This window comes from Oppia nitens, unplaced genomic scaffold (genome assembly GCF_028296485.1).
Source record: "Oppia nitens isolate AA-2021 unplaced genomic scaffold, nextdenovo-longstitch-racon4-pilon3 scaffold3_pilon_pilon_pilon, whole genome shotgun sequence".
In the NCBI taxonomy this organism is placed as follows: Eukaryota; Metazoa; Arthropoda; class Arachnida; order Sarcoptiformes; family Oppiidae; genus Oppia; species Oppia nitens.
The window spans coordinates 5,706,724-5,720,514 of record NW_026533221.1 but is presented as its reverse complement, the minus strand read 5'-3'; the positions used below and the strand labels follow the sequence as shown (position 1 = coordinate 5,720,514).

Sequence of the window (13,791 nt, the reverse complement as noted above, 5' to 3'; positions counted from 1 at the left end):
AATGTTTATTATAATTACTTTTTACAATTATTATAATAATTTAATAAAAAAACATTGTATAGACTAACAAGTAATCAGTTATACTCTGTGTTTATTATATAATACACAATGTAGTGCAACCGTAAGCAAAAAAATAAGTCAGGCTTTCCCCTTTCGGCCAAACAGTTAGGCTATTCCCATAAAATTATAATCATCTCCTGTTCCTTGAATATGCTAACTGTCCCCTATGGAGAATATAACTATTTAAAACAAAACTTTCACTTGTTCCTTTTCAACAAATCTAATCTAATTATTACTACATTAAAAATTATTTAATTAAAAATTATGCATGCATTTATATTAATTTATATTATTAGCTTAAATTGTTATTTATACCGTATGTATACCTGTATGTTCTCAATAAGAAAAATTTGATAAATTTTTATTTAAATTATTATGAAGTAATAATAATAACTTAATAGTAAAATAGAGAGGAGAAAGTTTAAATTAAAATTAAAAAACGAGTCAATAACTAACATTTGCAAAGTAAGTCTTGAAACTACTTTCTCTCTCTCTCTCTCTCTCTCTCTCTTCTCTCTCTTTCTCTCTCTTTCTCTCTCTTTCTTTAACACATGATTTCACTTTTTATGTAACTCCACTCCCCCACTAAACCTACTGTCCCAATGACACCACACTATGAGCCAAATTGTATAAATGATTTTTAACGGAGAAATACACTATGAACTCATTGGGCGGTTATTATTCCGGTTTACCATCAAATTAAACATCGAATTGTTGTGATCTCAGGTATATATAGAACCGTTAGTTTTACTTTCTCTATCAATATCTCTCAAACAATCGTATTTGACTCTCATATCTGAGAGAAAAAATATATCAATTTTTTTCTTTAATATTTATTTCTTTTCATTGAATTTTATGTAAAGCTTTGTTACAAAAGTTTTAAAATTTTCATATATTTATTAAATATGTATCAGGTTTGTGTCATTTAGTTTTATTAATTTTTGATTATTAATTTTATTTTGATTTAATTTAAAATATAATATTTTTAAAAATAATTTTATAATATGTAGATCATAATCATTTTTAATAATAAATTTAAAAATATTTAACGTACACTTAACGTGTTTTTATTAATTTTTTATAAGATCTGATTAAGTGATAAAATAATAAATGATAAAAAGATACTTTAGAAGAAATTAATATTTTTTGATACAGTTTATAGCACTTTCATTATTTGTTGGCGTTTGTACTGCCAGTTATGGAGGCGGCGCCGGTGGTTATGGTGGCGGCAGTGGAGGTGGAGGTGGAGGTGGCGGCTATGGTGGCGGATATCATTCAATTGAATTACCCATAAAATCATATCATCACATGGAAGTGATCCCTGTGCCATCATATGAAGAGCCGTCATCGACTTATGTTGACGTTCCCGGTGGTGTCCTTCCCGTATATTTGACATTCAAGACCCAGTCATCACCAGTGTATGTTAAGCAACAACATCGTGGCACCAAGGGCAGTTATCAACAGTCACAATCACATGATGAACCACATAAACTGGTCCATGAAGTCACCAAACCAGTCATCCAAGAGGTCCGTGAAGTGATCACTCCTTATAGAAAGGTTGTCCAAGTAATCAAACCGGTCAAAGAGGAAGTACTCACCAAAGTTCATAAGGGAGAGCGCAAACAGGGCTATGGAGGAGGAAGTGGTGGTGGATATGGTGGTGGAAAGGGTGGTAATGCTGGATATGGCGGAAATGGTGGAAATGGTGGTGGCGGCTATGGAGGAATGGGTGGAGGATATGGAGGTAGTGGTGGAGGATATGGCGGTAAAGGAATGGGTGGCGGATATGGAGGTGATGGTGGCCACGGTGGTGATGGTGGTTATGGTGGCGGTGCCTATGGAGGTATGAGTTTGGGTGGATATGGCGAAGGTTATTAAGCTCATAAACTATTATAATGTACATCAAACACACCCTCACCGCCCCCACCATTATATATATATATCATTATTATTTAATGTGACACAAAACTACTGTTGCATTATATTTAGTAACCATTGTTTAAACCACATTTGCATACAATAAAAACTACCGATAAAAAATTGCGGACACACTCTTTGTGTTTGACATATAATTAATTAATTAATTATTGTTATTTTTTATTAATTGATTTATATTTTAAATACTATTTCAATTTTGTTATATATTTAATTTTTATTATTTTAAATATTTTATTGTAAATTACATTATTTAATTTTTAAAATACAAAGACAACATGTCTATTTTGCAAAAAATTGCATAACAAAAACAATACAATTATTTAATAATCATTTTAATTGTTTATTTTAATTTACATATATTTTTTCTTATTTTCTCTCTCTCTCTCTCTCTCTCTCTCTCTCTCTAACCACAGGTTTGTTGTTTAAATTTGTTACATTAAAACAATTTGTATTAATTGTTTTTTAAAGTGTAAAAAGATGTCAAAAAATATCACTATAAAAAATATAAAGAAATTTTTTTTTGTTTTATAATTCTCTTTAAGTAATATAATAATAATAAGAAGAAAAAGAGATCATAAATTCAATTGAATATAAAGAGATAAAAACTACTTTACATTAAATTATTTTAAATCACATTCATTTCCTGAACCTTTTTTATATTTATTTTAATACTTGATTATTATTAATTTGATATACAATTATAAATTGTTTATATTATAATAATTATTACTATATTACAGTTATAATAATTATATTTTTTTGATGCAAATTTAAAATCGATTATTATTTTAATTACAATTTATTACTTTTAAATAATCAAAACATTGCGTGCAATTACTTACTCTATTTATCAAAAAAGATAAATGATTAATCTTGGTAATATTTTTTAACTTGTTTATACAATTACTTATTTTCCTTATATTTGTAAAAATTTTAATAATTATTATAAAATAAAACGTACTACATACTAATTTGGAATATATTTTTACAAATTTAAATATAATTAAATGACTCATTAATTTTAATTTAATTTAAACTAAAAATAAATTACAAACAAACACTGAAATTTTTTTTATAGATATAAATTATTCATAAGCATAATAAAATATAATTGTAAATAAACTAAAGTATACAGTATTTTGTATAAATACAGTATTTTTGTTAACTAAAGTTTTATAAATAAAATTCATTGTTTTAATTACAAAATATTTTTTGTGTATTCAATGCAAGATTGAGATAACATTAGTGTTGATATATATCTGGAGGCATCTCATGGTTTACAAAACTAATTGTTTTTTATGAGATATATTTCTAAAACATATGCATTTTACTTAATCTTATCATTACTTCCTATACATTATGTTAGAAAACAAGAGAGTCTTATAATTTCATGTTTTAAACAATTCTTGATTAATTGATAACAATATGTAGTGAGTAATCATATAATAACAATAATATTCATAAAAAATATTTTCATGCAAATAAACAGTATATACTCTATAAAAAAATTAATCATATTATATGCAAAAAGTTGAGAATTTACAAAAATAATAATACAACAAATGTAACAATTTTACTATTAGTCAATATAAAAATATTACAAATAAAAAATCTATTTATTTATTATTTTTAAAATATGCAGATTATGCATTAAAATCAAGTAAAATATGCATATTTAGCAAATTATAAATAATTTATTTTGTATATTTAACAAAAAATGCTTAACTATAAAAAACATATTTATATTTTAAATCAAAAATATATATCTACTGTACATCTGTATATAAGTATTTGTTTAGTGATTAGACATAACGTTTAGTCAATTTTATTACAAAATAGTCAATTTATTTACATAACTTCTATATACATATTAGAAAATATAAAATATATTTTCACATATTTTGAATCCCTTTAAGCTTCAAACCCAGACTTTAAGGAAATGATAATAAACTAAATATAAATTCCTGTGTTTTAATTATATTAATTCATTATCTAAAATATATGTTTTCATTTAATATTTGTTTTGTTAATAAAATTTTATGTTATCGACAAATACAAATTTATATTTTAACTAAACTGCATAATTTATCCTCTATTTTAGTCTAACATTCAGTAAATTTTACATTTATCTATTATCGCCATTTAGTTTTTCACATAACTTAGTGCAATAATATTTATTTGAAACAAATATACTTTAATACCTGTAATGATATAAAGTATGATTATAAAGATGTTTACTTTAAAAATATAATATATTTAATTAAAATTTTAATTAATATGTAAACGTTTGAGTATTAGTATCTTTATTTTATTCACAATTTTCTAAAATATAAACATGTTTTTACATTATTTATTTACAGTATTTATTTATATCTAAAAAATAACATTATTAGATAAGTAAATATAACAGACAAAAAAAACAATTTGCAAACATTTATTAATATTATTTCTTATAAGTTGATGAAAATAAGTGATATTATTTATTACATAATTTTAAATTTTGTTGTATAATATAGCTATTTGTATTGATATAATATAATTAGGATTTATAAAAAATTTTATAAATACAATAAATAATATATTAGGTTACAGTATATTATATAGTGGGCTTTTAAACAAGTGATTTAATAAAGCATTTATTTAGAATTATAATAAAAAGCATAACAACTTAAATAAGACAAATGTATAAACATATCACTTTTGATTTAACTATAGTTATAGAAAAAATTGATTGATGATAACAATTTTAAATAATAACAATTCAAAATGATAATACAAAACTAGTATATAGTATTTATCAAAACATTACTGTCAATCAAATTTCAAACAAATAAAATAAAATAATAAATTTTATTATTTTTAATTTGTTCCGTTATTTTATACTTTTCTATACATTTAGGATAAGTATATACTTTTATTTTGATATTGGTATAAAAATATATTTCAAATAACACTACAATTTATTTTGGTAAATAAAATAAATTTAAGTAAAATAATTAAATGTTTAAAATAATAAGTTTTGAGAAAAACTTTTTTATAATCATAATTTTTTCTAATATTAAATTAATAAACATATATTTTTGAAAACTATTTTTATAAAAAAAAATAGATTTTTGTTTTTTAATAAGATTTTGATATAAAGCTGTTTAAATATGTGTATTAATTGTTTGACATATATAGTCTATATTTGTTAAATGACATAAAATAATATTATCTATAATTAAAGACTAAAATTAAATAACTGAGTTTATAATGTCTTTTTCGAGAGTTTATTAAAAAAATGATGAATTAAATGCTTTAATTATAACTTCACTATCAGTTAAATATTAAATAAATATTTTTTAAAATATAATAATTTAGTAAAATTATATTTAATAATATAATTCAATATTGTATACAATTTTAAGTATGTAATTCAAAACAAGAGTATAATGATTACAACAATTTTAAATTATATTTTAAATCAAACTTTAATGTCATCTCATTCAGCATTTGCTGGTATACATTGAAAGCTCACTTCTTTCATATAATATATGTATAAAACATTTGTCACATTAATTGTCACAATATTTATAGTTATGATTATTTTGACAATAATATTAAGTTTGAAAAATTAGTTATAATCTTATTATGAAAAGCAAGTTATAAAATCTTTGTTATTATTTTTATAAGGCGTGGTTCACATATTACGTTCGCACTTTTTAATAAATCTAAACCCCATCCCTCCCCTATGTTCGCAATTGTTCGCATGTAGTCATTAAAAAAATTACGTTCGCTTATCCCTAACCGCTACCCCCCCCCACCACAAGAAATAAGATATTATCTAAATGCGAACGTTCTTAAAGTCTCTACCCCTCCCCTCCCCCTCGTTCGCAAAAGTTCGCTTTGGCTAACCCCCCCTCCCCTCAAGTGCGAACCTAATATGTGAACAAAGCCTAATATACATTAAATTAGTTGATTATAAAATCAGTTTAATTGCTTAATATTTAAATTAATATTAATCTAATATTATTTTTATACGCATTGATTATTAAAGATAATTGCAGTCAAAAATTTTATGACAACAAATGTTATAAACATATAATTAGTAATTTAATAATTATTATTTAAATATATATATATAAATATGAGTATTGAATTATTTTGCTAAATATAAATTAATTTAGTTTTAAGTAATATAAAATTACAATTTATATAAATAATAAAATTTAAGATTATAATATTTAAAAAATAAAACTAATATTGTATTAGCTAAATGTTGAATAGCTATAATTAATAAGCTTATTGTTATTATTAAATACTATAATAATAACTTTTATATATTATAATATATTTATAAATAAATTTAGCTAAAATTATACTAGATTTTTAATAAAATGTTTATACAAATTTAGTTTTTCCTATTAAAATTAAATTTTTTAAAAATACAGTAAAGTGTATAAAGTATTTCCATTTATGGTAATATACTATAACTTTATTTTTAATTTTTTTTATTACTGTAGTTACTTTATTTTAAAAAGTTTATTAAGTACAACTAGGGTTAGATCTAGAGATGGGCAAATAGAAAGTTTCTAATAAATTTCATTGAGAAAGTTTCTCAGGAATAAATTTCTATAGAAATTTAACTTTATTGTTATACTATGGGATCCCCATATCTATAGCTATTGAAATAATATATAAATAATGAGACAATACTACTATTCATATAACATTACACTATACACTAATATACAAAATGCGATACCTATATGTAAAATAATTATAATTATTTAATAATAATCAGTTTTCTAAAATTTTAATAATCATTTTATTATATATATATATAAGAATTTAAGATAATTAAATGAATAAATTTTTATTTTAATTAATAATAAAAATATTAATATTAATATTTAATTATTACTTATAAAACCAATGTATTGTTACATAACAACATATATCCAGAAAACAAAATTAACATGGGGATCCCATAGATAGAAATTTCTTTTAGAAACTTTCTAGAAATTTCTCTATTATTTTATAAATTTCTCTTTTTTGCCAACACTAGTTAGATCATATTCCCTCCTCGTTTTATTTTTTAAAAGTTCCTTATGTTCCCTACTCTAAACAACACATATTATATTATAATGTTTGAAAAAAATATTATATTAAACTGTTTTTAAAGTTGTTATTATAAATAGTGTTACTAAGTTTATTGAATTGAAATTAATTTTTAAATATTTTTTTGTAAAATATTTAAATATTGGTACTATTTATTGTAATAATATAAAATATTTTTCATATTTTCCGGGGAATGAAGTTCACTCACTGGGAATGTGATCGAACTCCTATGAAATACAACATAAGTTTAAATGTGATTATTGTATATTGTTTTTATAAACTAGTAATCTCTTAAATATCAAATAAGTAATTAATATTTTATCTTAAAGTATAATTTTATTTGTTTATATCAATAGTGTAATATTACTAATTGATTTATCTTGTATTAAATAATATATATTCATTATACGGTATTATAAATTGTAAATAACAATGTTATAAATCATTTTTAAACTTAATAAATTAATTTGTTTTTATAATAGTATCATAATTTAAATTAAACGAATATAGAAATGATATTATAGTTAAGTAATTTTAATAATTTAGTATTAATGACATATTTATAATTTTATTAACGCTATTTCTAATTTTTTTAAAAAATTTATAATAGTATTGGAACTCAAAACTCAATGCAATTGATAATCCATTCAATGAATGCTTAATAATAATATATATATTTATTAATTTAATATTATTATTTAAGTAGATATTTAAACTGATATTATTTATTAATATTAAATTACTTATTTAATTAGTGATTGTTTTTATTTTAATACAATTCCATAACTTATAACAAATATATAACAAACCACCCAATAGTCAACCTTTTGACTTTAAATACCGGTATGTAATCATCGATAATGATTTGTCCATTTTGTTTGACAAATCAGTTTCATAAATAAAAATTTTGTTTGTATTTCTTACAAAGATTAGATAAATATAAATATATATTTCATAAAAAATAAATTTATGTATTATATAAATATGTTAAAACATTAATTATTTATAAATTAAAAAATAATTTAAATTAAAAATATTGTTTTAAATGTAAAAATTTTATTATTGTAATATTTATAATTTACTATTTCTATATAAAATAATTACTAAATTGTAATTGTTATAAAATAATAATTATAACACCATTATCAATATGTAATTTTAAAATTGCAAAACTGTATTATTACAATTTTTTAGTCATGATCTAAATTATTACATTAAAAATAATTTACAATTATCACATTTATATATTAATTTTAATAACTTATTTACTTATTTAAAAAAAAAAATCAATTGTAATAAATAATTAATGTATAAAAATTGTATAAATTAGTAATAATCAAGTTCATGTATCTATTTAAAATAAACAAAAAATAAATAATATATTAATAAACAATTATAAACATTTTACAATAAGCCATACAAGGAAAGCTATAGAGAAGTTTACTATTATAAAATAAAATTTTTTTTTTAATATTTATTTATTTTATTTAAATTTTCTAAAAACTAAAGTCGACCCTAAAAAATAAATGTTTGTTATGTTTCTCTTTCCATAAATTTTATTTGTTTTAAATATAAAACAAAATTAAGTACTTGACTATTATATAGTTCACCAATGTAATTTAAGATTTTATGGCAGTGGCAACTAGTTTGGGCGTGTAAAATGTAAATATATATATATTTTTTATATTAATTATTTAGTATAAATACGACAAAGAAATTTTATAAAATTAATTAAAAGCGAATTTACTATTTAATTAAGTTCTATAAATTAAATATATATAATAACTTTAAATATTTATTAAAATGTTTAAGGTATGCAAAAACTATGATTTTATTGTTATAATTAACTTTATTTAATTAATTTATTTGTATTTTATTTAAACAAACAGTTCATAGCATTGTCGGCGTTGTTTGCCATTTGTAGTGCAAGAGGTTATGGCGGTTATGGCGGTGGCAATGGTGGTGGTTATGGTGGAGGCTCCCACTCCATTGAATTGCCCGTTAAGTCTAAGCATGACCTCGAAGTGATTCCCATTCACTCGGAACAGGAGGACCACTCAACCTATGTTGACGTTCCCGGTGGTGTCCTTCCCGTATATTTGACATTCAAGACCCAGTCATCACCAGTATATGTGAAACAACAACATCGTGGCACCAAGGGCAGTTATCAAAAGTCAGATTCACACGATGAGCCACATAAGCTCGTCCATGAAGTGGTCAAACCCGTCATTCAGGAGCTCCGAGAAATCATTACTCCGTACAGAAAGGTTGTCCAAGTTATCCAACCCGTCAAAGAGGAAGTGCTCACTAAAGTACATAAAGGAGAACGTGGAGGGTATGGCGGTAATGATGGTGGAAATGGCGGTTATGGTGGTAATGATGGTGGCTATGGAGGTAAAGATGACGGCTATCAAATGGTCGATTCATACAAAAGTGAAAGCAATGATAAATACGGCGGCGGAGCGTATGGTGGTCTCAACATTGACTACGGAAAAGGATATTAAATAAATTGATATATTTATTGATCACAGGATTTATTTTCATCAGTTATTATAACTAAAATCATCGCATATTTATAGTTTTAATTATTTTAATATTATAATTCATACAATTCTATAACATTTAATTATTTAGTTAAATGATTTAGCAATTGTATAAATTTTATTATCACTACTATTTTTAAATAGCAAATTAATTAAATAAAACAATTTGAACTTTTATCACATTAAAATTATAATTTTAAAGTTTTTAAAAATATATATTTTATATTTATTTAATATAAGATTTACTTAATACTGAAAAGTTAAATTAAGTCACGTATTTTATTTTATTATATGTCAATAATATATATTATACAATAGTATTAATAGTACAATATTATTACATTATAATTACATGACATTATTATAAAAATGTAAATAAACAGAGGATTGTCAATTTTATTAAAATTAGATTATACAGTATTTTTTGAAAAATAATATAATAATTATACATATAAATTTTATTAGACTAATAAATAATATTAATTTTTTATTTACTAATATTTACATTATCATTATATTATAATTGTTATTCTATTTATTAATTTTTAAAAATCTAAAAATATATAACATTTTTGTTATATCACAAAATGTTAAATATTGTTTTTAATGTATTGACTATTGATGTAAAAAACTGTTATAACTATTGATACAACTGTGATACGAGTGTCACAATTTCACTTTTATAACATTATACTGTATAATATGTCTGTATTTTTATTTGTAATAAATTTTTATCTTTAAAATCAGAGTAAATAATTAGTATAACACTTGCTAATAACTTTAAATATTATTAACTAAATGTAACAAAATATAAATAGTCAAAATAACTAAATTATATTAACCTGAAATGTAAATAAAAATAATTATATAGTTTTTAAATAAATTATTTTATGATAAAAAAATAGAAATGTAAGGCTCTGTGATTATATAAGTAAATCTGCTAAATAGCAATTTTATTTTACTATTTTCAATCTAATTTAATCCATGAATTTTATATTTTATAAATTATATCATAATATATTTTAATAATAGTATACCTGTATAACTAACACGTAACAGGAATTTTGTTTATTGATAATATGTGTATAATTAAAAAGTTTGTGAAAGTTATAGAAGTATTATACATTAGTACATCATTTAAAAAATAATAATACAAACGTGATATATAATGTTATAGTCTATATTAAATATTTTATAATTAAAATATAAATGCTTTTCAGTCAAAAGATTTTCAATTTTTTATATATTTATCATAACATTTTAAGTAAACAAAATTACAATATATGTTATATAATATAAAATCTAAATTATTAATATATGCTAATATAAATTGATATTTTATTACAGTAATTATATTTTATATGATAATTGTTATAAACAAATATAACAATAATATTGATTTATTTAGAATACATTTATTAAAAACATTTTTCAAATTTATATTTATAATACAGTATATACAGTAGTAATTGTACTGTAATTGACATCATTTTATAGAGAGGGCATAGATAGCAAAAGCCATAACATCACTAAAAGCATTGAAAAATTATATTTAACATAAAATTATTTATTGAATTATCATATATTACATATTAAGATCATACGGTATGATTCATACATCATTTAAATATATATAAAGATATATATACAGTAATATATTATAAATTTCATTACTTTTTTCATTTAATGACAATTTTGAATTTTGAAATACTTTTATTTTTTAATTTTTATGATTATATAAGATTAAATTAATCATATAAATGATTTGTAAATAGTATACTAGATTTTATTTTTAATATCAATATAAAGTTTTTATTACAACAACTATATAAAGTAAATATTAAATATAAAAAACCATTATATTTCTATTGTTATCCAATGAGAATAAAGTATTCAATTTAATGAAAACTTATTTTAAAACCTTAAAACTTTTGTTAACATATTTTTTAACGTTCAACATATAAACTGATCCCCAATGAGTGTTATTGCAATAGTAGATCATTTTATATGATTTAATATACAGTATTATACACAACCACTATAGTAGTATCACAATATTTTTGAACATTTTGCGCATCTATGGTAACATTTGGTTCATAACTCACTACTTTTCACAAATTACCAAACTTTGGGAGAGTATATATAAACATACGAGAGAGAGAAAGAGAGAGAGAGAGAGAGAGAGAGAGAGAGAGAGAGAGAGAGAGGGATGAGGAGGAGGAGAGGAGAAAGAAAAATCAGTTATATTATGATAGAGAGCACACAAACATACTATATATTGAATATAATATATAATTATTAGTACTGTACTGTAATACTGAACTTATATACACTGTATATACAGTGCATGTGCTCTTGAAGTTAGGTTTGACTCTCTAAAAGCACGACATATGCATCGATCGGCTCTTATCGATCGGGACTCTCAACTACCAGAGCTAACCAAACAAACATACAGACCATAACATCGCTTTGTTATTATGGAAAATGTCGGCACAATTGTGGTGAACAACTGCTTGTGTTTCTCTAACATTCAATAATTATATATTTAATAAAATTAGTTGATTTACAGTTAATATCATAAATGATATTATTTAATAAATTTAAATTTTCATATTATAATTACTAATTAATAATTAAATTAATATATTCATAAGTTTACTTCAACTACAATATTAGTTGTTTATACTGTAATATAAATTAATTAATTAAACTCTACTTATATTATGATTTAAACTAAATTAAATAAAATTTAAAACTTAATATACAAACAAAACTTGAAGTTTACAACAATTATAACAATTATAAGACGATTGTATCGATATATTCATTGACATCAAGTGCTGAACAGTGAATGACAGCAATAAAACCGATTAATAGTTGTGTTATACTATACAACTGTATAACAATCTAATGGTTATCTCAAACAAACACAACCAGTGATCGGACAAAACAAACTCAAGTCAGTCCTCAAGAGTTTCATTGAAAAACACAATCGAGAGGAATGACTGACTCGAGTTTGACACAAAAGATTCAAGACTTGATCCATAAAATTGAAGACTGTTTTTAAAAACATATTTAAGTGTCGATGTCTTGACTGTTGTGCTAACGGACAGCAAACTATTATTTCTGGTAATTATTAGTAATAATATTATATAATTTATATTTAGTTAATAAATTTTAATATGTATTAAGTTTAATATCATATATTTTATACAACAAATTATTAAGTAGTCTTAAACAAGGAATGGTATGGTATGGCGGGGTATGGCCAGGTATGGCTGGGTATGGTCATTTTACCCGCCCCTTTTAACTTATTTAAATTAAATTATCAAGTAAAATACAACAAGTAAACTAGCTAAAATTACATTATTTTTTAAAGATATGAAACTAAAATATTAAAAATTAACTTAAAAATTACAATTAAAATCTATTTTTTTATAATAATAATAATAATAAAATATGCTTAATATTATACTGTTTTTATAAATTATTCTTACCTTTTAAACGCATAATTATTATTTTATTTTTGTTATCAATTAAAAAATTTATTGATTGAAAATATTAACTGAATATAATATTAAAATTTTTTATAAATTATTTTGAAATTTTAATCAAAATTTAATAGTTTTAATTAATTTAAGAATAAGAGATTTTTTTGGAATATTGTTTATTTTTCTGGAAATTCCTCCCATTTATATGGGAATATTTGAGAATATAAGGAATTTTTAGGGAATTTTTACTTGACCCCACCTTGATTTTGTAATTTTAAAAAAGTGCCGTTTAAAATTTAATAAAAATGTACACCCCTATCCTACACCCCTATCCTACACCCCTATCCTACACCCCTATCCTACACCCCTATCCTACACCCCTATCCTACACCCCTATCCTACACCCCTCTAAAATCCAATACCTTTCTTAACCCTAATTAATAAGATTACTGTTATGATTATTATTTTTAATTTGCTTAATAAATGGTTGTAAACAATTTCTTATTTAATTTAAAAACATTTATATATTAACTCTAATTTTAAATTAATGACTAAAAGTGATATTAATATCATATATTATAGTATTTTTTGAATTATTGATTAAAGATTTGAAGATAGTATTATTTACAGTAGTTTTTAAAAACATTTTTCAAAAATAA

General features: G+C 21.8%; 2 protein-coding genes across 2 annotated transcripts; both read left to right on the top strand.

Annotated features, from left to right (window-relative positions):
• The first annotated feature begins 965 nt into the window (after positions 1-965).
• On the top strand, positions 966-1,938 carry LOC128957956 (probable H/ACA ribonucleoprotein complex subunit 1). Its single transcript, XM_054303770.1, has 2 exons — positions 966-974; positions 1,216-1,938. Exons 1-2 carry the CDS (start codon positions 966-968, stop codon positions 1,936-1,938), a joined length of 732 nt encoding a protein of 243 aa, XP_054159745.1.
• A 6,963-nt stretch (positions 1,939-8,901) lies between these two features.
• LOC128957955 (uncharacterized) lies at positions 8,902-9,602 on the top strand. Its single transcript, XM_054303769.1, has 2 exons — positions 8,902-8,910; positions 8,988-9,602. Exons 1-2 carry the CDS (start codon positions 8,902-8,904, stop codon positions 9,600-9,602), a joined length of 624 nt encoding a protein of 207 aa, XP_054159744.1.
• The last annotated feature ends 4,189 nt before the right edge of the window (positions 9,603-13,791 follow it).